Source organism: Schistocerca gregaria, chromosome 2 (assembly GCF_023897955.1).
Source record: "Schistocerca gregaria isolate iqSchGreg1 chromosome 2, iqSchGreg1.2, whole genome shotgun sequence".
In the NCBI taxonomy this organism is placed as follows: Eukaryota; Metazoa; Arthropoda; class Insecta; order Orthoptera; family Acrididae; genus Schistocerca; species Schistocerca gregaria.
The window spans coordinates 287,495,167-287,521,855 of NC_064921.1; the positions used below are offsets into that span (position 1 = coordinate 287,495,167).

At 40.6% G+C, this 26,689-nt stretch overlaps 1 protein-coding gene across 1 annotated transcript in view; it reads left to right on the forward strand.

Annotated features, from left to right (window-relative positions):
• The first annotated feature begins 3,722 nt into the window (after nucleotides 1–3,722).
• The window catches only part of LOC126336883 (glutathione S-transferase D5-like), a 72,311-nt gene continuing 49,344 nt past the window's right edge, over nucleotides 3,723–26,689 (forward strand). The window contains exons 1-2 of the mRNA XM_050000991.1: nucleotides 3,723–3,760; nucleotides 11,936–12,088. Coding sequence (XP_049856948.1) covers nucleotides 11,945–12,088 — 144 coding nt within the window. The 5' untranslated portion in view covers nucleotides 3,723–3,760; nucleotides 11,936–11,944. The remainder of the gene's footprint in view (nucleotides 3,761–11,935; nucleotides 12,089–26,689) is intronic.

The window sequence follows — 26,689 nt, forward strand, 5'->3', positions numbered from 1 at the left end:
TGTAAGATTACAAAAAGATATTCAAAATCAGCAGTAGTATAAAAAGCGCTACATACTGTGTATTCTTTGTCGTCTTCCTCGAGAGCTGAGAGAGAGAGGAACCTGTGACGTAGCATTATATGAATGAGTAGACTTCGTTTGTCTGTATCTATCTTTAGCTGCCTTTAGAGGAGAAATCATCAAGGTGTGTAATTTTGATTATTGTTATGGTCTAAATACATTATAATTTATCAAAATTGTGTATTACTAATGTAAATTAGCTTGCCCATGTCATCTATAATATTTCTTTAAAAAATTTTCAGCACTTTTAGCGATTATCGTTGGTGTTGCTGGGCTGTGCCGCGACCGAACGATTTGCAGCGGCGGCACATTTAAAAAATTGTTCCCCTATAAAATTAACCAAACCCGTAAATCGGGAGCAGGTAAAATTAGCAGTGAATTACGAAATATTTTTCTTTTTCAGCGATCCTGAGGCTGACTGAATTTATTACTGGTTTTACATTTGTGTATTCATAGGCTGATAATTAACGTTGAAGTTGTTAATCTGTTGGTTCTTTCCATTTCTAAAGCAAATAACTTAAACGTATAGTGAAGTGTGTTTTGTCAATGATAATTAAACGTTCAGATCGGCTTGGCAATATTTAACCATTTATGCTAACAGAGACAGTCTTGTGTTCCATAGCTAACGCCGGGAAAGAATTCAGCAAATATTTAAAACATCCACTGCATCTAGAAAATGTGTACCAAGGCCGAAATACGTAAAAAAATTAATTTAAATAAGTTTCAAATAAATTTTATTAATCAGTTAGTTTAAATTTATCAGCATGAGAGGGTTGCTAAGGTTCACGTAATTTTAAATGTGCTTAATTCTGTCTAAATGAATTTTTATTACCACACGTAAATAAGAGGTTCTACAACAAAGTTCGTACTCAAAGAGTAAATAACATAAACATTTAAAGCCATTTCTTCCCCATTTTTTCATCCATTCATTCTCATTTTTACATAAAAATATTTCATTTTCTTTTTTTTTTTTTTTTTTTTCATCAAACTGATGAAGAACCAACATGCCAGGGCTCGAAGTGTTTGGCAAGGCTTGTGAAAAGTGCCAGCCTTCGACAGAGATGTTCTCACAAGATTACTGTATATATTCCCATGCGATACAGTGCAGTTCTTGTACCACCTAGCTTTCATGTACTCGGACCAATGAATGAATACCGGTGACATCCATGCAAAAGACTAACACTTCAGGCCTATCATTCAATCACAAAATAATACAAATACGTTTTTAGGGTGCGAGCTATCATAAGTTATCGTCCAAGAAATTGCTCTATTAGAAAACTTCCATTGTCACGCCATAAGATCCAAAATATAGCAGAGAAATTATGAGCATCTCTGTCAGCAAGCGTAGGGAACTGTTGTCGAACATCCACCGTACTGCATAGCATTTTCATTTTGCAGCTCAGTGTAACGTTTGCAGACTTGGCGTAAAGTTAAAGAGGTGTAATATGAGAGCCACTAAAGATTAACGTCGGTGTGGACTGCCAGATTTAAGTTTACGTAACATAACTTGCGGTGTCTGTCGTTATTGACGGACAACTGCTTGACGACACTAATTTTATTATTTGTTTAAAAAATTAGACACCGATATATCAGTGTCTATTTCTTTTTAATTTTCAGGGCAGTGCGACCGCAGTTTGAGCTCTCGTTTTCAGGTTGGAACCACTAGGGACCGTTCAAAACTATTCAACAAAATTTGAATGTGATCCGAAGCAACAAAGGGTACTTTCTGGCCAACTGCTTTCTGTCCACTTGTGGCGTGATCACACGGAAGTATAGCATTAACATGTGCACGAATAAAACGGCAAAAGGTCCTCCATGTCGGACAACACTCTCTGCGCCAAATACGCAACTTTTTTGAGCATGTTACAAATATACAGAGATTGCGACAACAATTCAGCCTGACGGTTACTCTAGCGCCTGATGTGCGAAACCCTCCCAGGCATGTTGAAAGGGATGACTAATTTTTAGGTGCTAGAGCACCCGTCAGGATAATTTCGTGCAGAAATTTTTGCAGGTACAATTGTAACGTGCCCAGAAACTGTTGGTGGATGACACCGACAGTGTTCCGTGCTGGGAGTCTTAGAGGGAACCAGTGCCGTTGTATTCACTCACATAATAAAGTCAGTGTCCCACTTGCTCACGCCACAGGAGGGTGGAAAACAGGAGGGTTGAAAACCCGTAAGTAGCCTTTGCAGCTTGCATCGAATGGTTTTCAACGGTCCCTGGTGGTTCCAACCTGTACGCGAAAGGAAAATTTGCAATCGCGCTGCACTCCGTAGGGGCAGGATCACATTCATTGTGGATGCAACCCCACAGTATCCCTAGAGGGGGGTCGAAAACGCCCGAGGGCGTCAGTACGAACAAAGGCCGTCAAGGACGTTTTCCTATTCCTCATCACACTACTAACTGTCCTTTTCGGTCGGAAATTATGTGTGAATTAACGCCCCAGGGAATGGGTTGGTTTCATTGACGCCCGGTTGTCGATTCTCAGAGGCGGTGCGTATGAAATGTTTTCTTCTACCACCCACAAGAAAACCGAGTAATTTAGCGCTTGATGTCGGTGTTGTAGCAGGATCTCAGTGAAGCCAAAAGAAGTGAAATGAAGGGAAAACGGGACTGTTTCGACCTTCTCATTATGTGACCATTTCATGGTGGCATTGGTCAGAATTTTGATGAAATTTGGTGCCAATGTGACATCATTGACCCACCTTACAGCTCGCTGTGGCCTGTTTTCCCATGTGTCGACACCTCGCTATCCGAACCGTCGTCGAGGCCAAGGATGAAGTCACAGGGGCCATGGTTTTGCACCATTACAGAAGAAGGTTGTAGACATGTTTGAGTCAAATTTGAAATTAATGCATCACAACGGGAGACAATTACGTGGTTCCGAAAATGTGATCCTTTGATTCTTTTGCACAGTGTAGTTGACAGCAGGCTTTCGACGCAGATTCAACTAGTTCTCAGTTACGTTTGCAAGTACTTTATTTGAAAATGGAGAGATTTCTTACAGCTTTTTGAGGTATATATGTGCCAAGATTCCTTTCTGTCTATAAAGAAGGCAACTTTATTTTCATAACCTCATGTTGCATAGTTGCATAAAACGAATTAAATGACTTATTCGTCACTTACAAATATATGTCATTTTGAGTACAGCGCCATTTCAGGAGAAACACTTCTCACGTCCGTTTTGAGACCTGGTCGGATACACAACACCAATCTGTACAAAGTTTCATTACAGTGCCATTCTGATGCACGGTGATATTGACATTAAGCATATTATTTAGCTTGACAATCACAGGGGAAAAAACATAATGCGTGTAGGAAACACCTTGCAATAGTTAGTTGGATTAACTGCTGTGACTAATGTACGGTTGTTTACTGTTTTCGTTAAAATCAACATTACGATGTTACAGAAACATGACAGTGTCCTGATCGCAATATAGAGCGTGAAAACTTGAAACAGAAAGTCTATTACGAACTGGTTTCTTAAGACGACTCTCCGCAATTCAGTCTGAATCGCCTCTGATTACGCAGTATGCCGGTTGGCATGACGTAGCGGTTCTAGCTGATTTGGCAGTAGCTCGGTGAGGTGTCTGACGTAAACAAGATAAGAAGCGCTTGCTGAGTATAAAAAAGCCGCGTCGCTGTAGCTGTAACTGTTCAATGTTGGAGTTTGCACGCCTTGCCGCGTCTGTATACGGTACGTGCATGTTTCCTGCTGGTATTTCAGGCAGCATTATAGATTATTTTAATGTTAAATACAGCAACACCAAGGGCTGGGGATAGCTCCCAGTACCAAAGAACTGCTGTAGGCCGGCAGTAGAGAAAGAGCTATCTTACAATCAGACGCATAATATGTCATTAAAATCGCTCTTATCTATGACCGGGACTGACAGAAAATTTTACTTGACATGGAACTTGTGTTCGATTCTGTAGGGAAACAGAAATGTTCGTTGCTTTGCTCCAGGCGTATTAAATTGAGAAAGTAACCAACAATTTCTGGACATTCCTGATCACTGGCAGACCATGATTGTCACACTAACATTTTCTTTAAATATGATAATAATAAAAGCTTGATTTTGAGTCTATCACTAGTAGAATGTCTAGGTAAACTTCTCTTCTCCTGTTGGGTGGCGTTATGACAGCGTACAAATCCACTCTTTCAAACAGTCCTTTCACATGTCTGTTCATTCATTCTCTTAGCACCCTGGTTAAGACTCTGACGTTGAACTGTATCCAGTTTTACGCCACCGACAATCTGAAATCATTCCAAAAATAAATTAGTTATCTGCAAGTAGTACCTGCAAGGAATCACGTCCTCTGCGTTATCTGAAAGCGAAAATACAGATCACACTTTTCGCGGACACTGGCTGCTTATTTTTTTAATGTAAATTACCTCACTCATTTCACATCACATGACTATAATGGTTTTATTTTCTCCTAATTCGATGTCGTGGTTTTGATATGACATAATGGTATTTGAGAGAAATTATTTTGGAAATTGATGTCTTTGGTGTTAGGGAACTTCCTTACTTTGATACTGAGTTGCTGTGTGATTAAGGAACGTTATTTCTGCATTTTTTCTTCTTAGCTTTTCAGTCTCTTTTTTACGCAGTCGCCGTTATATCTGTGTGTCATGTTACATCTTGTCCCATATTTGGTCTTTTCTGCTACGTTATCCGAGCAAATGTCATCTAAAGAAAGAGAGGACTCATAGGTAATTATCAGGGTACTTATATCATAAATTTTTAAAAATCCCATACATTTACTCTGTGTAGTCTCTAATAATTAGTTATTGTGCTACTACTTTTGTTTGTTACTACAATAAGGTCTCAATGCAGTTGCCTGTTTTTACGTTCGACATGCCTCAATTTCTTGTAGGCCAAACAATTTTTCATGTTTTCTGACACAACTTTTGTTCAGGTAACAACTCGTGTACGTTTTATCACATGTCACGCTAGCTTTTCTCGTCATTTTGAATTGTTTTCCACAGACTTGTTTCTTGTGACTATTTTTAGTGTCACTTCATTTAGACTATACCAGTCTCAATACCCTCCACCCATGAACCAATGACCTTGCCGTTGGTGGGGAGGCTTGCGTGCTTCAGCGATACAGATAGCCGTACCGTAGGTGCAACCACAAAGGAGTGGTATATGTTGAGAGGCCAGACAAACGTATGGTTCCTGAAGAGGGGCAGCAGCCTTTTCAGTAGTTGCAGGGGCAACAGTCTGGATGATTGACTGATCTGGCCTTGTAACACTAACCAAAATGGCCTTGCTGTTCTGGTACTGCAAACGGCTGAAAGCTAGGGGAAACTACAGCCGTAATTTTTCCCGAGGGCATGCAGCTTTACTGTATGATTAAATGATGATGGCGTCCTCTTCGGTAAAATATTCCGGAGGTAAAATAGTCCCCCATTCGGATCTCCGGGCGGGGACTACTCAAGAGGACATCGTTATCAGGAGAAAGAAAACTGGCGTTCCACGGATCGGAGCGTGGTATATCAGATCTCTTAATCGGGCAGGTAGAATAGAAAATTTAAAAAGGGAAATGGAGAGGTTAAAGTTAGATATAGTGGGAATTAGTGAAGTTCGGTGACAGGAGGAACAAAACAGGGTCATAAATATAAAAGCAAGTAGGGGTAATGCTGGAGTAGGTTTAATAATAAATAAAAAAATGGGAGTGCGGATAAGCTACTACAAACAGCATAGTGAGCGCATTATTGTGGCCAAGATAGACACAAAGCCCACGCCTACTACAGTAGTACAAGTTTATTTGCCAACTAGCTCTGCAGATGACGAAGAAATTGATGAGATAAAAGAAATTATTCAGGTAGTGAAGGGAGACGAAAATTTTATAGTCATGGGTGACTGGAATTCGTCAGTAGGAAAAGGAAGAGAAGGAAACATAGTAGGTGAATATGGATTGGGGCTAAGAAATGAAAGAGGAAGCCGTCTGGTAGAATTTTGCACAGAGCATAACTTAGTCATAGCTAACACGTGGTTCAAGAATTATGAAAGAAGGTTGTATACATGGAAGAACCCTGGAGGTACTAAAAGGTATCAGATAGATAATATAATGGTAAGACAGAGATTAAGGAACCAGGTTTTAAACTGTAAGACATTTCCAGGGCCAGATGTGGAATCTGACCACGATCTATTGGTTATGAACTGTAGATTAAAAATGAAGAAACTGCAAAAAGGTGGGAATCTAAGGAGATGGGACCTGGATAAACTGACTAAACCAGAGGTTGTACAGTGTTTCAGGGAGAGCATAAGGGAACAATTGACAAGAATGGGGGGAAAGAAATACAGTAGAAGAAAAATGGGTAGCTCTGAGGAATGAAGTAGTGAAGGCAACAGAGGATCATGTAGGTAAAAAGACGAGGGCTAGTAGAAAACCTTGGGTAACAGAAGAGATGCTGAATTTAATTGATGAAAGGAGAAAATATGAAAAAGGGAATACAAACGTCTCAAAAATGAGATCGACAGGAAGTGCAAAATGGCTAAGCAGGGATGGCTAGAGGACAAATGTAAGGATGTAGAGCTTTATCTCACTAGGGGTAAGACAGATACTGCCTACAGGAAAATTAAAGAGACTTTTGGAGAAAAGAGAACTACTTGTATAAATATCAAGAGCTCAGATGGAAACCCAGTTCTAAGCAAAGAAGGAAAAGCAGGAAGGTGAAAGGAGTATATAGAGGGTCTATGCAAGGGCGATTGTCTTAAGGACAATATTACAGAAATGGAAGAGAATGTAGATGAAGATGAAATGGGAAAAGAGTTTGCGTGAAGAGTTTGACAAAGCACTGTTAGACCGAAGTCGAAACAAGGCCCCAGGAAAGACAACATCCCATTAGAACTACTGATAGCCTTGGGAGAGCCAGCCCAGACAAACCTGTACCATCTGGTGAACAAGATGTATGAGGCAGGCGAAATACCCTCCGATTTCGAGAAGAATATAATAATTCCAATCCCAAAGAAAGCAGGTGCTTTCATTTGTGAAAATTACCGAACTATCAGTTTAATAAGTCACGGCTGCAAAATACTAACGCGAATTCTTTACAGACAAATGGAAAAACTGGTAGAAGCCGACCTCGGGGAAGATCAGTTTGGATTCCGTAGAAATTTTGGAACACGTGAGGCAATGCTGACCCTACTATTTATCTTAGAAGAAAGATTAAGGAAAGGCAAGCCTACGTTTCTAGGATTTGTAGCCTTAGAGAAAGCTTTTGACAATGTTGATTGGAATACTCTCTTTCAAATTCTGAAAGTGGCAGGCATAAAATACAGGGAGAGAAAGGCTATTTACTATTTGTACAGAAACCAGATGGCAGTTATAAAGAGTCAAGGGGCAGCAGTGGTTGGGAAGGGGGTGAGATAGGGTTGCAGCCTATCCCCAATGTTATTCAATCTGTATATTGAGCAAGCAATAAAGGAAACAAAAGAAAAGTTCGGAGTAGGTATTAAAATTCATGGAGAAGAAATAAAAAGTTTGAGGTTCGCCGATGACATCGTAATTCTGTCAGAGACAGCAAAGGACTTGGATGAGCAGTTGAACGGAATGGACAGTGTCTGGAAAGGCAGGTATAAAATGAACATCAACAAAAGCAAAACGAGGATAATGGAGTGTAGCCGAATTAAGTCTGGTGATGCTGAGGGAATTAGTTTAGGAAATGAAACACTTAAAGTAGTAAAGGAGTTTTGCTATTTGGGGAATGAAATAACTGATGTGTGGTCGAAGTAGAGAGGATATAAAATGTAGACTGGCAATGGCAAGGAAATCGTTTCTGAAGAAGAAAAATTTGTTATCATCGTGTATAGATTTAAATGTCAGGAAGTCGTTTCTGAAAGTATTTGTATGGAGTGTAGCCATGTATGGAAGTGAAACGTGGACGATAAATAGTTTAGACAAGAAGAGAATAGAAGCTTTTGAAATGTGGTGCTACAGAAGAATGCTGAAGATTAGATGGGTAGATCACATAATTAAGGAGGAGGTACTGAATAGAATTGGGGAGAAGAGGAGCTTGTGGCACAACTTGACTAGAAGAAGGGATCGGTTGGTAGGACATGTTCTGAGACATCGAGGGATCACCAATTTAGTATTGGAGGGCAGCGTGGAGGGTTAAAATCGTAGAGGGAGACCAAGAGATGAACACACTAACCAGATTCAGAAGGATGTAGGCTGCAGTAGGTACTGGGAGATGAAGAAGTTTGCATAGGATAGAGTAGCATGGAGAGCTGCATCAAACCAGTCTCAGGACTGAAGACCACAACAACAACAGTCTCAATACTTAACATCCCTCTGTAGTAGTCTACCACAAATCTGATATAATTTCGCAATCATCAAATTTAGTGTTGTCTATGACTACTAAATTATTATTTTATGTTCCACAAGTATAATGACACAAACATGTTTCTCAATTCTCAGTCAATCGAATACCAGCGTTGAAGACAGCCTCTGTTCACCAAGATTTGCTTTAAGCTTTCTGTGAACTCTATTTCTACTACCTCTACGACAAATCCTCTACTTCTTCTGCTTGATTCGCCTGGAGTGAATGAGGGTAACTTGTAAAACCAATCTGAATGAGATTTGTTCCGGAATGCTCTTGACTGCGACTGCCATTTCGTAGTCCATACGTCTTCTCATTGATACTGAAATGCGTTGTTTTTCGCAATCAGTCAATATTTTCTCTGTGGTATTTTGTGACCTTGTGATGAAATATTCAATTTAGATCTCTCAGAATTATTCTTTATTCAGCATTATTTTTCCCTTTCTGATAGTCCTTATAGGTAAGAACGCCACAAGGGAAATCTTGAATCGACGCAAATGGTACAGCTATGGGCAGCATGAGTCATTGGTGCTTGATTGATTCGATTAAGTCAGTTTACACCCTGCGTGTATATTACGAGCAGTGATTTACATCTGTCTTGTGCATAAAGATGCTTACGCTCGGGATGCCTACTTCATATTGCAGAGCACGTGTTCCCTGTGAAGAATGATGGTTTGCACTATTATGCTACGATGCTCAGTTGATTCTATTATTTTTTCACGGTAGAAAACAATGTCTGATGCTTATATTGATTTAGCAGGTAACCTTATATATTATAAGACGTCTTCGAAGATGGGAAAAAAATGTCGTTGTGCTCTCACTCGGTGCGGTGTAACGATTTGGGAGATGAATTTCACCTGTACTCATCTACACACTCACAAGATCCGGACACTGTTGAGCGTCTGTGGAGGTATTTAGAGCAGAGGATCTGGTACAGTTTTGATGCTTCAACCCTGCTGATGCCGCTAATTGGTCTACTGTACTTTCGCAAGTAGTCGTTGTTTATGTAACCAGCATGGTCTCTTTAATCTATTAAGTGACAGAAATATTTACAATTACAATTTACGGTGGTGTATATACTCTTAGAGTTAAGAAGGTGTCAGCCCTTTATTTAATGTCATGACTTGCTTCAAGTCTGTGTAAATTATTAAGTGACAAGATGCATACGAGGTTGGCTCTGAACACTATGGGACTTAACTGCTGAGGTCATCAGTCCCCTAGAACTTAGAACTACTTAAACCTAACTAACCTAAGGACATCACACACATCCATGCCCGAGGCAGGATTCGAACCTGCGACCGTACCGATCACGCGGTTCCAGACTGTCGCGCCTAGAACCGCTCGGCCAACCCAGCCAGCTGCATACGAGGAAGTCACACAAAGACAAAACGAGTTACAAACTACGCGTATTGTATATTATGTTCAGGTGGTCCCCTACAGATCGTAAGGTTCTGAAAAAAGAGTGCACTTCACACTAGCATCCTGAAAGTGATGTGTCAGTATACGAAAACTGATAACCTGACGCAGGATGGCTTTATGTTATTCGACGCCACAGTACGAACGTTGCCATGATGACTGTTGTAAATACATTTATGATACCTGAACATGACTGGGTAATCGATATCGATAGGAAATAAACAATTATTTTATCATCAGCTCTTGACTGCTTGGAAATACAACTTTTTTCAAGTATCCACTGCATCAAGGTCTAAGGCGTTAACTTCTTCTTAACTAGCACATGGAATATATCATATTATATCTGCTCCTCCTCCTTTCGCCTTTTCCTGTTTCTTCTAGGGGATCGGTGGTTGTTACATCGGTTGAGCCAATGTTAGTGGTAGTTGGCGGCCGAACGTTCTCCCTAACGCCTGTGTCTAGAGAAAATCTCTGTTGAAGCGTGAAAATATTTTCTAAATGTTTACGTGGTGTGGTAGCATACCGATATTTACATATTTGGATATGGGAAACCCGCTAAAAACCACAAAGCGCTTAAAAACCACATTCAGCCTGGCCGGATCAGCAGCCCTATTCGTTGACTCGCGAGGTGGATTTTATCCGAGGAAGGCTCGTCTTCCCGTAACTCGGAAGAGGCCCTTTAACGCCTTCTGCGAACAGCGCTTGTTAATTGATAGCTATCATTAAAAGACCTATGCGGCACATAAATATGGGCAGTAGCGAAGACAAGTTTCATCTCAAAGCCGGTGAAAACTGATAACAGCGTGTTTACGATACTAACAAACAGGGACCACAAATCATGGGTGAATAGGTTGGTCGACATTTCGGATACATGTTCGTCAATGAAAAAATCTACAACTGCTTCACATTGTGGTTAGCACTCACTGGATTTTGATTAAACACACACAAAAGTTTTCTGTGTTATCGGTTCCAAATGACTCTTGCTCTTAACGCAGCAGCTCCCGTAGAACAGAAGTGAGGGTTTCGTGCTCTTATTTTAGGGACGACTATTCAAGTTCGTCTGCCGGAGCTAGGGATACACTTTCATTTATGTTACAGAAAGAACTGCCAGAATGGATCATTCACTTGCTGCATTTGGTGCAGCAAACCCTGCATTTCAGCTGTTTTTAAGGAAAGTTATGTCTGAATGCTTGCGGACTGGAGGTTACGTTATTTAGAGTGAGGTTAATACTATCGAATACGGAGTTTAGGTGTACTTTGTTACACAGATTTAGTTTTATTGTAATATATATTGATGAAACAACCTATTAATTATATGTTCTGAAACACACGTACCTTTTTAATATACAAAATTTTTCCAATAGAAATGATCAAGGCTGGTTACAATATTGAAATGCGATAAAAAGAGTATTTTATATCTGACAACATCTCTCTTTCCTAGTGTTTATCATGTCTACGCTGGTTTGACGATTTGAGGAATTCATTTTATTTCAATTTTGTCTGCAGATGCCCTTCTTGTCGCCACCGTCGTCGTTAATCTAATGGAGATAATTCGAGTGCACCATCTGTCTATGAACTGTGTAAAATTCTTTTGTGTGATATCATGTTTTAACTCGTCTATAATACGGACCATGTCTACATTCGCCTAAAAGAGCGTGTAGAATCTGTTAAAACCGTAACGTCGCTGGCAGGTGTCCCAGACTGCCGTTCCTTAGGCCGCAGTGGGAATCAGTTCCGGAGTGACTCGCCAATCATCTGGCAAGAGGGTGCGCCGAGCGTTAAGCTAAACGAGCATATGTATACGGGGAAATATAGAGAGAGGGCCGTATAATGGCACGTTTCAGAGAGAGAAATGTTCATTTTACCCTGATATTTGTGCGTAGTAAGTTCCTTTATTAAATTAAATTTCTTACAACGAAGATGATAAACTCTATACAACGTGGATCCAAGTTATTTGTCATTTCGTTTCCCAGTGACATTCCCAAGTGATAAGCGCATTCACATTAAACTTTCAATATGTTATGTTGTATGTAGAGAAACTATGTCAAGCTGTATACGCGAAATAAGCCGCTTATTTCTCTTTACCCTGCGCAGTTATGTACTTTAAGCACTGATTACATGTTGCAGAAAGCAGTGATGGCACCAATAGTCCTATACGATTTCGATGCCAGCTTTCCATGTACCCTGGTCCGTATTGTAGCTCGCCTGATTGGTGTGGAGCTCAAGGCAGTGAAACTGAAGGATGTCGTGGAAGAAATGGCTACTCCTGAGATGACACGGGTAAGTTATACGTATTTCATTCTCTTAAAACGAAGAGAAGCCAGCGATAAAATTTAGAAAGTAGCACCTGAGTCTGAAGTTATCCACTGATACAGAAAGAGGATCGTTTCCTCACAGGAAATAGAGATGAAGCTCCATCAGTCTGTACCGAACATGGATAATCTTTCTACACGGAAACAATCCTGCGGCCTTTTGTTGTACTGTAAAGTAACTGTGGAGAAATATATTAGAGGCAGGAGAGAAGAGATTAAAGAACTCTATGTTACAACATGTCTGAAAGTACATATTAGACGTTCAAAGTACAATGACACCACAGCGTAAATGAAGGACTATTGTTTCCAGTGAGAACAAACACACATAAGAAAATGTATTATAAGCTTTATAAAAACTAAATCCACTGAAAATCAAAAGTATTGAACAAAAAAAAATATGATGAAAATCTTTCGTCTACACTTACGCAGAACATTAAATTCTAAATTCACAGTGACAAAGGATATTCCAATAAATGAGGAAACGCCGTCCGGTTCATAATTTCCTTCATTAACAAGTACCAGTTTCCAACTGCCTTGCACATCATTGACAGATCTTGTGATGCAGTCTGCAGTTTATCAACAGTGGCATGAACGACATAAAAAACAGTTTTATACAAAGCCAACATTATTACCGTAGCACAAGTTTAGTTGAATACTAGCTCCTTAGATGATAGTGAAATCTCAGTAATGTGTGATGTGATAAAAGAAATTGTTTAATAATTAAAGGAGATCCTTGGAAGAGCCACTCATTACAAAACTACTCTACGTACTGTGTGTGAAATCTTATGGAACTTAAATGCTAAGGTCATGAGTCCGTAAGCTTACACACTACTGAACCTAAACTATCCTAAGGACAAACACACACACCCATGCCCGAGGGAGGACTCGAATCTCCGCCAGGACCAGCCGCACAGCTACTCTACTTAGTAAATAAGATATCTGGGACAGGAGAAATTCTCTCATACATCAAGATGAAAGTAATGATTCATACTCCGATGAAGGCAGATGAGACAGGTGTGAATATTAGCGAAGCATCAGTTTTATCTACATCTACATACATAAGCAAACCACCGTATGGTGTATGATAGAAGATGCCTTGTACCACTGCCATTCATTTCCTTTCCTGTTCCACTCGCAGATAAAGCAAGGGAAAACCGAGTATATGTCTAAGTAAGAGCCCTAACTTCCCTTTTATTCGTGGTCCTTACACGAAATATAAGATGGCGGCAGTTGAATGTTTCTGCAGTCAAGTTCAAATGTAGGTTCTCTACATTTTCTCTTTATTATTTAACGAAAAGATTCCAATTTGAAATCACGAAGAAATTCCGTACTGCTCGCGTATTGTTCGAACCTCCCGGTAACAAATCTAGCGGCTGGGCTCTGAAATGCTTTGACGTTTTCGTTTAATTTTACCTTCTGTCAATCCCAAACACTCGAGCAGTACTCAAGAGTGGGTCTCAACAGGGTTATAAAGGCTGTCTCTTTTGCAGATGAGCTACACATTCCTAAAATTCTCCCAATAAACTGAAGTCGAGTATTCGCCTTTCCTATTAATGCGCTTACGTGCTCATTCCATTTCAAGTCGCTTTGAAACGTCACGTGTCGGTGTTTAATCAAAGTGACTGTGTCAAGCAGTACGCTACCAAGACTGTATTCAAACATTACGAGATTGTTTCTCCTTCTCGTCTGCGTTAACTTACGTTTTCTACATTTGGAGCTCGCTGCCTTTCATAACACCACTCCATGAGCTGACGATACTGTTGTCCCCTGAGGAACACTTGCCATCGAGTATAACGTACTGGATTCTATTCTATAAGAAGCCTTCTAGCCAGTGACTTACCGACTTATCTCGGAACCTAATCCGTATGCACGGGAACTTGCCTGGCGCCCTTTATCCATGGATCCATGGTTCACTGGATAGCAAGTAAGAAAAGGGGAATATGAGTCACTGTCTCAAAATACGGGCGGAAGTGACGAAAAAAAAAAGAGAAACAAGAAAAGACCTGCTAGAAGTCGATCTCGGAGTGATGAGCGAGGAACTCAGAGAAATTTAGCAAGACAGACTGAAAAAAGGCAAACCCGCGTTTCTGGCATCTGTAGAGTTAGAGAAATCCTTCGACAATTTTCAATGGAATACACTACTTGAAACTGTAATGTCAGCAGGGATAAAATACAGGGAGCGAAAAATTATCTGCTACTTGTACAGAAACCAGACTGCCGTTCCAAGACGAAGGGCATGAAAAGGAACCGGTAGTGCAGGTGGACTGAGGTAGGGTTGCAGTCTATCCTCAATGTTGTTCGATCTGTGAAGTGAGTAACGAGTAAGGAAAGGCAGGGAGAAATTTGGAAAGAGAATTAAAGTTCAGAGAGAAGAAATAAAACGCTGACGTATGCTGATGAGATGGTAAGTCTATCGTGGCGGCAAAGGACAGTTGAACTGAACAGATAGCGTCTTGAAGAGATGCATCAAGCTGGACATCATCAAAATTAACAAGGGGGTACTGGCGTATTGTCTAATTAAATAAAGCGATGCTGAGGGAATTAGATTAGGAAGTAAGACACATTTACTACTTTAAGAATCTTAATGTCTGCGCAGAAACATACTACCTAATTCCCGCAGCATCACCTGCTGAGTTTTGCTGTTGGGGCAGCACCATGAACGACAGTGACCGAAGTGAAGAGCGTAGGAAAGATCTATCTAAGTGCATGAAGGAGTCGTCAGTCTGGGAGAAGAAGGAAGTTTCTGATACAAATATTGTAAAGGCTCGACAAGGCTTGAGTGTAGTAAGTTGGTTGAAATGCGTTGTAGGTTGCAAAACCTAGGCCGAGATGAAAACGTTTGCGCAGTATAGACTAGTCTCTGGAGCTGTGTCAAATAAATCTTAGGATTGAAGGTCACAACAACAGTGTCGCTCAGGAAGGGATTTGAAATTGAAACGTTTATAATCAGAACGCTGCCCCCAAGCCTCCTGCTGAGTCGTCCAAATAGGTCAGTGCTAAACAAATTGCCTTCACTAAATCTTACGTGGCTATGTCTCACTTTTGTTCTTTGGCATGGCAGGTAAGTTCATGCATAAACACATACACGCAGTCACACGTACATAAAATAAGTACAAATGTAAAACGAAAATAATATCCATATGATTGTTTACATTGATAACTTATTTCTCTGTATTGGCTGACTAGTTGCGCATCAGTATGACTATAGTGGATATTCTTGTGTAGAATTAAGAATGTTTCAAATGTTATGAATTACTGAATCTAGTAAAGAATCTGTAGTTAATAACCCCACTCTGTCATTTAGACGAAATAATGCAGTTAGTATTTTATTCTTGGCCTCATATTGGGTTTATTTTGGGGTAAACCAGTCCAAGTAGAATTTATTTTAGTTCAAGACAGCCATCCTTGTGGTACGTAGTGTTTGTTTACGACCTACATTTAGCCGGCCGCTGGTGGCCGAGCGGTTCTAGGCGTTTCAGTCTGGAACCGCGCGACCGCCACGGTCGCAGGTTCGAATCCTGCCTCGGGCATGGATGTGTGTGATGTCCTCAGGTTAGTTTGGTTTAAGTAGTTCTAAGTCCTCGCGGACTGATGACCTGGGCTGTTAAGTCCCATAGTGCTCAGAGCCATTTGAACCATTTGACCGACGTACATTTAAGTCTCTACATAACGATTGGAAACTTTTCTAGTGATACTGCAGTATGTTGAAACTGATGCGATTTGCGGTTATCGATACAACCTTGTTTGCAGAGGGGCAACACGGAACTACCTGGGGAAACAATTGGGACGAATCACCTTGGATCCGCCACAGGAGTCAGGCGGTCCTTTCTGTCATAAAACTACATCGATCAATTCATGAAAGTCTGTCGACGGAACTGGGTCACATCCTGAGTACGGAGAAATCACAGTAAATTATCGACAGTTCACACCACAGGACTAGTACCTGATTAGTCATCTGGAAAATTCGACGCTGTTCGTGATTCCTGTGTGCAATGAGTCACGTGGAATCGATAAAACAGAGGAAATGTATTAGAAGGTAATTCTTAAGTTCTGGTGGGATAGCTGTCACTTGTTCCCAGTAGAACCTGCTCTCAGTACCGATGCCTGCGATTCTTGTATCTTCTGAGCCACTCATTTATCGACCAGAGCTGAAATTTATGAACTTTTATTTACGCTGTATTATCAGCAATGCTATGTAGTGACGACAAAGCAATGCACATTTTAGTGTAGCAAATAGAACGTTGCTGATCCTGGTGTTAATGGATCGTCCAGTCTTTCCAACAAACACTTTTCCACATGTGCAGTGTTTTCGGTATATTATCCGTATTGCAAGTGGACCTTTTTTGTCTTTTGCCGATCTGAGACACTCTTTGATCTCCTTAATCCGTGATGTACAGAGGAAGGCCGAACCCGGCAGTTCTTCATCAGAGGTGTCACTTTTCCGAGTGTTAGATTTCGTGACACTCCTGATGCTACAGGTGAAGCACCCACAGCTCCTCAGAACGCTTTCCAGGTGTTACACCTTGCGTCATAACTGCTGCGGCTTACATAATCGTCTTGCACTCGTTAAGAGCGTATTAATCACTCCTCTTTTCTGTCTCGAGTAGTGAACTGACAGTCGTCTGCACCTCGGGATACTGCTCAGATGTCTTAGGAAATGGTGAAAACAATAGTCTTACCTGTACAGTTGATTTTGTTGCTTTAATTCCTCAGTAAACAATAATCTTGGTTGCAGAACTGATTTTCTTGCTTTATTTATTCAGTCACCGGGCTTTTCGTCGCCATGACTCTACACAACAAAGGTGTCAGAGACGTACCCATACCACATCTCAGGTTTACAAGCTCCCAAGTCCAGCTGCTGTGTTTCGAAATATTCCATGGAGAAACTGGCCATCACAGGACCAAGTGGACATTGCGATTCTTGCGGTGTTTTCTCGTAGCATGCTTGTCACCCATCTTATGTATTTTTCGTAGAATATCACAATTTGTGTGCATATTCCTCCCTAGAGCTACCTCCATCTTTCTGCTTGCTCATTAAGCTAACCGTTGTATTCCTATACTCAGGGGATTTTGTCCCAATCACCTGTTGCGTCCAGTGTGCGCTACCACGGCTTGTCATCTACATTCCGGCCCTGCCTGAAGCCCATCTCACAAAGGGTAATATTAGCCGTAAGTTTTCTAGGTGGATCGCTTGACTGTTGACTTGCAGGGAGTGGTGACGGATATCTCACAAGCTCATGCTCTCATATTCTGTAAGATTCTGTGAGGAAGCTATCAGGCTCGTTTGACTGTGCTAATGGGAAAGCAAGCAAGCCAGCTGATCTGAAATCTTTCTCAGACGATTTTAAACAGTCTATTGGGCAATATAAAATATTCTGCATGTCTCATAGCTTCATTCGTTGGGTTCGATATACACGGTCAAACATTCTATTAATGGTCACAGTAACTGTGGTATTAGGTAAACTTCTGCAAGAAATTCTTAAAGTATGTGTTGAAAACTAGGGGGCACTATGAATTTGCGTTTGGTGCATGTTAGCTACTATGTTACTGCGTGTGAAATGTAGCTTACAAACTGAATTATTCTTTAAACTTGGGAGGATATCACATCTGTCTCTAATCTCCAGGAAGTGGATAGTATGTAAAGCGCCCCGCCTCGAAAGCGCGTGGCAGAAAAAAGCCAGAATGAATTACACGTAACCTCCATTGTATCTCATTAATGGTTTGAGGTATCAAAGTTGCGCGGGATTAGCCGAGCGGCCTGGGGCGCTGCAGTCATGGACTGTGTGGCTGGTCCCGCCGGAGGTTCGAGTCCTCCCTCGGCCATGGGTGTGTGTGTTTGTCCTTAGGATAATTTAGGTTAAGTAGTGTGTAAGCTTAGGGATTGATGACCTTAGCAGTTAAGTCCCATAAGATTTCACACACATTTGAACATTTGAGGTATCAAAACAAGATTTTGGCAAATGATAGCACACAAGGAAGAGAGTATTTTGGCGTGTGGTTAACATGCGAAACTTCTACATCTACCGCAGTATTCAAGAAACTAGTATTTTTTTTCAGTGAAATAATATAATTCTTATGGGACAACAATAGGTGGTGGAATGAGGCTTACTGTTCGCTTTTATAAAATAATCGTAAACTCTGCTGTGTTATGGTAAAAGAAGCAGATTTTAACAAGTAACGTTATAAAAGTGAACTTGTAACTCCTTCACTTACTGTATTACAAAACTTACATTAAGCCTCATTTCATCACCTATTGGTGGCCTATAAGAATTATATTATTTCACTGAAAAAATACTAGTTTCTTGAATATTGCGGTAGATATAGAAGTTTTGGATGTTAATCATACGGAAGAATACTCTCCTCTTTGTGTGTTATCATTTGTCAAAACATTATTTTGATATATCAAACTGTTTATGAGATCGAAGTAGGTTATGAATATTTCATTCTGGATTTACCGATAGTGCCCATGTTCGGGTTCTAGGCGCTGCAGTGCGGAACCGCACGACTGCTACGATCGCAGGTTCGAATCCTGCCTTGGGCATGGATGTCTGTGATGTCCTTAGGTTTGATAGGTTTAAGTAGTTCTAAGTTCTAGGGGACTGATGACCTGAGATGTTAAGTCCCATAGCGCTCAGAGCCGTTTGAACCATTTTGAACCCATGTTCGGGATGGAGGGCTTTGCATACAGTCTGTTTTCGCGAGTCAGAAGACAGATAGTAATAGCCTCCAAAGTTTAAAGAATCATCCAGTATGTTAGCTACATTTCATACGCAGCAACATATGACACAACACGCACCGATCTCAAATTTAGAGCGACCGCTATTTTTCAATACACACTTTGAAACGTCCCCTTAGAAAAATTAATGAATGATTGTGCTTAAAGTGACACACAATTTTTTTTTAGCGCAACGCAATCTGACTTTCAAAAATCCCTACAAAAAAATGGAACCCAGACTAACATTAACCTATATGTTTCACAAAATGCCTACCTCACAAAAATCTTGGTTACTCGAACTATTGCAATACAGCAAGCGCCACTACTTCCAGCTAACTAAAAGATTCAAGCTACGGAAGGCACTAACTACTGACAGGGAAAGTTAGCAAATGAAAGATTTTAATAGAGAACAAACAATGTATTTACCATAATAGTCATAATATATATATAGCAGTTCATGACATCCAATCTTACAAATTTCAAAACTCCGCCATCTCTCTCCCCACGTCCACCACTGCTGGCGGCTCACTGCCAACTGCGCGACGCTACGCGCTGTTAACAGCCAACAGCCCAACACTACAATGGCAGACAACAATACAAACTAGCCACAGACTGCACACAGCACAGCCAGTGATTTTTCATACAGAGCGCTACGTGGCGTTACCAATAAGAAAACCTAAACAGCCTACTTACATAGCCCCCATGCTTCCCACAAAAATTGCACAAATTGTTTTGGGCACTGGCCAATACAGATTTGACAAAAATTTTCATAATTACAGTAAGAAAGATATCAAATGCACACACTTATTAATACAATGTCGGTCAAAAGCAAAAATTTTCTCACAGTCCATAAAGACAGCCCTGATCATTCATCACAGTAAAATTGCAGTGCTTTTTTTTCTCAATGTCTGAGCAGCAAAAGAAAGTGCACACGGATGTAGTGGATTTCCATGCAGTCTTGAAGAAGTAGTGTTGTCCTTCCAACGGAAAGACAGCGCTGACTCTTGACATGCTGACAGGTAATGGGCCACAACAGAGCAAACCCACCTCAGGGTCAATCGACGTTTTGAAGCATATTGGTAGGTAAGTCGTCACAGAGCAGACCCACCGTAGTCCTGGTAGAGATTACGGGATTGGTGGGCCACCAGAGGTGCACACACACTTAGTCCTTGTAGAAATAATGGTATTCGTGGGCCATCAAAGGTGTAAACCTACTGTAGTCCATGTAGAGACGGCCACCAGCCATGTGTTGCAACTGTGCAGGTGCACAATCACCATCGAAGAGTCTTGCGGAGAATATAGCAAGTCCATAAACCACAACTTGTGCACGCACATAGTTTTTGGAATTGTCCTTAGAACCACCAATGCTGTTAACCAGGCCCTCGCTGAATTGTCAACACACGTTCAAACACTGTCAATCCCTACTTCTCATATATTGTCCATATACTATGACCAACAGAAACGTGTGCAGTGAAATGTAACTTACAAGTTAATTAATTTAATGAACTGGTGTCAATTACAATTTTATAACATAAGAATACAGTAACAAAGGTACAAAATGCATCATTAAAGAACATAACAATATAGATAACATTTGTAGTAAAACAGGCTTTACAAAAGAATAGAAATAAACATGTACATCAGTGTTACAAGAATTATGACATAAGTACATACATAAAAGATCAGATTAACTTTTGAAACATCAACTTCACACATGAGCATTAAAACAAAACAGAATGTTTAATGTCTAAACATCTTTACAAAGAAAATAACATAGTATCTGAAAAATTCTACAAGGTAACTCTTATCAGATAAACACATAAAGACAGGAAGAACACAAATACCCAAGGGTATACAAACACATAGTGGGATAACACAAGGAAAGGACAGGGTTTGTTTACTGCAGTAAACTTTCTTTACTTCTCGGAGATCTCCCTTCGTTCTTCATTATTTCCAAACAGTCCTATCTGTACCTTCTTTCTGTACTTTTTTTTTATAACTTCCCAACGCACTTCTTCCAATTCATCATAACTCATCCTCTTATATAGTCTACTCCCTCTTAAGCTAACTTAAATCTACTGAGCTCAGATGCTAAACTAAGGGATGAAGCAATACAGCAGCACAAAACAATTAACACAAACAGCAATGACAAAAATGTAAATTGTCAATGCAAGTAGCAGCAAATGCAATAAATTATATCTAAACATGACAAAGCTCAAGCACAAAAAATATTACAGTAAAAATGGCGATGTTTAATACCTATATCACGTCTTAACACTAGAGTGATGCATCACCTTAACTTACAATACTAAAACGTTACCCAGTCGTTGACAAAAATTATGTATGCCATTCCTGTGAAGGGAAATGTCTCTTTGTGCTCCCTCGTTTTTTTTAAGTAGATCATAAAATTACTGTTTACTGGATCTGTAGGCATAAAATATCTATATTAGTACATCTATAAAATTTTATTTTAATCAATGCTGCAGTGCAGCTAGAAACTAGATATTAAACAAAATAGGCAAAGCAAGGCATGAAACGTCATACACTAGCCATATGGCATTTCATAATGCAGTAAAAAACTTTCAACTACCAAGACAATAGATGTGAAGTGTTTCTCATCATTTCATTTCAGTAAATATCATAAATTAAGAACTCTACAGTGTAATCATGTTTTCAAGTTTGAGCGTGTCATATTTGCGATGCTTTCTACAAAGAAATATAAATAGCGAGGATAATAGCCTCTTTCTTCTCCACCTAATGACTTTTTCTCAAGGCGGCTGGAACACCTGGCCGCTCACAACGCATTACGTCACGGTCACTTACCTTTCTTACCGAAATACACTCCTGGAAATGGAAAAAAGAACACATTGACACCGGTGTGTCAGACCCACCATACTTGCTCCGGACACTGCGAAAGGGCTGTACAAGCAATGATCACACGCACGGCACAGCGGACACACCAGGAACCGCGGTGTTGGCCGTCGAATTGTGCACCGCCGCCGTCAGTGTCAGCCAGTTTGCCGTGGCATACGGAGCTCCATCGGAGTCTTTAACACTGATAGCATGCCGCGACAGCGTGGACGTGAACCGTATGTGCAGCTGACGGACTTTGGGCGAGGGCGTATAGTGGGCATGTGGGAGGCCGGGTGGTCGTACCGCCGAATTGCTCAACACGTGGGGCGTGAGGTCTCCACAGTACATCGATGTTGTCGCCAGTGGTCGGCGGAAGGTGCACGTGCCCGTCGACCTGGGACCGGACCGCAGCGACGCACGGATGCACGCCAAGACCGTAGGATCCTACGCAGTGCTGTAGGGGACCGCACCGCCACTTCCCAGCAAATTAAGGACACTGTTGCTCCTGGGGTATCGGCGAGCACCATTCGCAACCGTCTCCATGAAGCTGGGCTTCGGTACCACACCCCGTTAGGCCGTCTTCTGCTCACACCCCAACATCGTGCAGCCCGCCTCCAGTGGTGTCGCGACAGGCGTGAATGGAGGGACGAATGGAGAAGTGTCGTCTTCAGCGATGAGAGTCGCTTCTGCCTTGGTGCCAATGATGGTCGTATGCATGTTGGCGCAGTGTAGGTGAGCGCCACAATCATGACTGCATACGACCGAGGCACACAGGGCCAACACCCGGCATCATGGTGTGGGGAGCGATCTCCTAAACTGGCTGTACACCTCTGGTGATCGTCGAGGGGGCACTGAATAGTTCACGGTACATCCAAACCGTCATCGAACCCATCGTTCTACCATTCCTAGACCGGCAAGGGAACTTGCTGTTCCAACAGGACAATGCACGTCCGCATGTATCCCGTGCCACCCAACGTGCTCTAGAAGGTGTAAGTCAACTACCCTGGCCAGCAAGATCTCCGGATCTGTCCCCCATTGAGCATGTTTGGGACTGGATGAAGCGTCGTCTCAAGCGATCTGCACGTCCAGCACGAACGCTGGTCCAACTGAGGCGCCAGGTGGAAATGGCATGGCAAGCCGTTTCACAGGACTACATCCAGCATCTCTACGATCGTCTCCACGGGTGAATAGCAGCCTGCATTGCTGCGAAAGGTGGATATACACTGTACTAGTGCCGACATTGTACATGCTCTGTTGTCTGTATCTATGTGCCTGTGGTTCTGTCAGTGTGATCATGTGATGTATCTGACCCCAGGAATGTGTCAATAAAGTTTCCCCTTCCTGGGACAATGAATTCACGATGTTCTTATTTCAATTTCCAGGAGTGTATTTACGACAGCAGCTTCCGCTACAGTGACAGTCTCATATAATAAATTTCACAGGTCGAAAATTTGCGTTACAAATGTGTAGAAACAAAATCCTGTAAATATAACAGTGTCCAAAAATTTTTCGGAGGCATTGCGATACATTCACGCAAATACACACATTTCATAACTCTTAATGTACGATTCTTGGTTTCCAACATCCTTTTCATAAATCAGAGTCTCTAACCACTATTCCTTATTCCTTACCTTATTACACATTTACATATTCGTCGAAACGTCAATCTTGCGGAGACACTTCAATATTTCATCATAATAAATACATAGCATAATCAAATTCCTCATTTAGCATCAGCTTATTGATCATAAACATACCTCAAAAGCATAATACACATCGTCGTCGTAATAATAACATCATAACAGTTCAATCACATCTCAAAATGGTCGCAGCTTCTTTCAATAATTTCAAGACCTAAGAAAAATTCTCTGCTCATTTCAGTAGTGTCATCTACCTCAAACGTAGTTTAAAAATCATCATCCCATACCAAATGCGACATTCAAAGCTCTCACAGTATCACAATGTTTCCAAAAAAAGAAAATATGAACAGTTCACAAAGTACTGACAAAATACAATTTCGTAAGTGTGAAGTTATCCAACTGTGTAATTGCGTAAACATCTGTCACTGATGTAGTAAAAAAATGTTTGTCTCTCTCAGTTAAATGATCAAATAGCTATGTAATTTATGTGTTAGAGAAATACGGTTCCAATGTGTAAAGTTGTATAAGCAAATACCATATTAGCTAGGGCTCCTTGTGCTTGCCAAACACATGATACACAAAGTAGACGTGTACCCCCTGAGGATTAATGTAATTATACCCTCAGGTGTTACAGATTACAACAATGGAATGAAATGTATCACGGAAAACCGTTGTATCATTGTACTTCAAATATCTTTAAAAATATATGGTTTAAGTTCAAAATTAATCACTCAAATACGTGTACTGTAGCGCTAAACTGTGCGTCTTGTTGTAAGATAATCTCTGTGGGAGTGTCGTAGTTATCGTCCTCAGAGAGCTAAGTTCTGCAGAAGTCAATGTACTTACATTGTAATAAACGAAGTGAATTGCTTTGTGTATAGATATCTTCGTTATTACGCTTATTGCCGTGATGAAGGAAGTACTGTGCTGTAACGTATTGTTGTGCTACAGAAAAGGCTGTCTCATTGTAGCTATACCACAAAAGTTACTACTAAAACATGTTTTACTTTCCAGAATAATTCAGAAAAACTTTGCAGATATAAAACAGATACACTACAAAAGCAACATTGTAAATTGTCACTCATTAGTAGCGTCGTGATAAAATCGTGTAGTTGTCACATAAACTAACCACTGTGTCATCTAGTATCTCACAGAAAGTACTTTAAATCCAGAATTTATCTTCAAGTAATCCAAAATGTTGCATTAAAATCTCATTTGCAGTACCAGTATATGTTCTAAGTATGTAAGCCTGATAGACGTTACGTAATCGTGCAACTAACAAGCAAGAATGTACAAATACAACACTGTGTCGTCTGTTCACTATAACAATGCATTCGTAATTTCTGTTTAAATATGTTCTCTTGGTTCTTGACTGGATATTTAACTTCAAACATTGTTGCATGTTAACAGTTTCTCAGTGTGACAAATTGTACTAGTAACATGAAGTGAAAAGCAGATTATCTTTCAATAAACGGTTTTACATGTGAAATGTGGTGTAAACTGTTACTCTTTCTACTATGCAGAGCTCCAGCTTCAACGGAATTATCATGTGGTACATGGTATTTCGGTAAAGAATGCTCAAATTTTTCTCGAGGTTAGCGGTTATGTTATTTTTCTCTGAGCCAGCCGGCGCACGTGGCTGCCTGCGGTGAGAGTCATTGTCTGCTATCTCTTTGTTGGCGTGCGTCGTTATAGGGATTCGCAGACATAATTTCTACAAATTCACCTTGCCCAGAGTTCTCAGCCGTGTTTAAATCCCGCCAGTTCTGATGAAATTGAGGTCTGTCTTTATGATTATATCGTCTGTCGTCATGTCGGTAGTTCCTGTAGTTTCTTTCTTGTCGGTTAAGTGGTGGAGAATTTCTCCCTGAATTATCACTGTACGGTGGACCTTTGCGTCTAAAGTTATTATGTCTCCCGTGATAAGAATAGTTCTGGTTGCCATATTGTCTGTTTCTATGATTGTCTCTGTTATATTCATTACTACGGAAATGCGATCTTTCTCTGTAACTATTACTCTGCCAGTGGTTGTCATACGGGTGGTGTCTGTTTTGGTCACGATTTGTGTTGTGAGAATAGCCTTGTCGTGTCCAGTTTTTATTTCTTTCATCGCGGAATTGTGACAGATGTGACCTGTAATTGTTGTGTCCCTGGTTTCGCGTCCCGCGATTGTCAGTGTCAATTTACAATTCTTGTAAGAGTCCCTGAAAAGCTTCAATGTCTTCTTTGCAACGTCCTGTCAAAATAATATGTCGCAAATGTTCAGGTAATTTGATTAAGCAAATGCGAATGAGTTCTGAGGGGCTGTATGGGTTTGACAGGTACTGATTCTTGTTCAACATGTCTTCAAAATATTTCACAAGACTGGAAAATTCAGATTGTTCAAAATGTTTCATCATTATGATGCTATGTTTTACTCGGTCTTGTGTAGCTTGAGACCAACACGCTGAGAGGAAGGCATGATAAAATTTTCCTTCACTGTGACAATCGTGAATGACCGATCGCATTCTTACAGCTGGTTCATTCTCTAAGTAGCCACACATAAATTCTAATCTGTGCTGCAATGACCATTTGGGAGGAAAAAAATAAGAGAACTGATGAAGCCATGCTCGTGGATGAATGTCGTTGCCAGAATTCTTAAATGTTTTGAATTTACGTGTTGTAATGAATAGCTTATAGTCAAAATCATCATGTCGGCGAGTCGCATGTCGGTCATTGTTACGTCATTTCGGCGGTTCCATCTCAAAATTCGGTGTACCTTGCCAATTCCTTTCATAATTTCCGAAGTGCCCTGTGTTATTATTTTCTGGCAGTTTCGTATTTCTATGTCCCTCTTCCCGTATTGGTGCGCGAGTGTCCTCTGAAATACGTATTTCTTGTATTACCTGTGTAAGCTGATCTTGTACTTCCCGGATTTCTCTTTGGTGTTGCGCATTAATTTGATTCTGATTTTGTTTGAATTTCCTAATTTGTTCGCACTCATCTGTGTCATTAAAGACTACCGCTTTTGTGTCATTCAGATTATCATCTACCTTTGTAGATAAATTATTTAGCTGATCCGAAAGTTCGACTACTTTCTCTGATAATGAACTAATTTCCTCCATGTGTCTTTCTGAACCAATTTTCAGAGGATCTACTGTGTCCTTTAAGTTTTCTTGAGTTTTTACAAGTTGCGTAACCGAATCGGTAGATGCAACTGAGTCAATTTTAGCTTGCAAGGTCTCATGATTTTCATGAACAATAGTTTGCAGTTCTTTTATGGCTGCTTCGTGACTCTGTAATGCATTTTCATGCCGCGAAAAAATAGGTTGAAAATGCTCACAAATCTGTGTTTTTACGTCATTACAGACTTTTTGACATT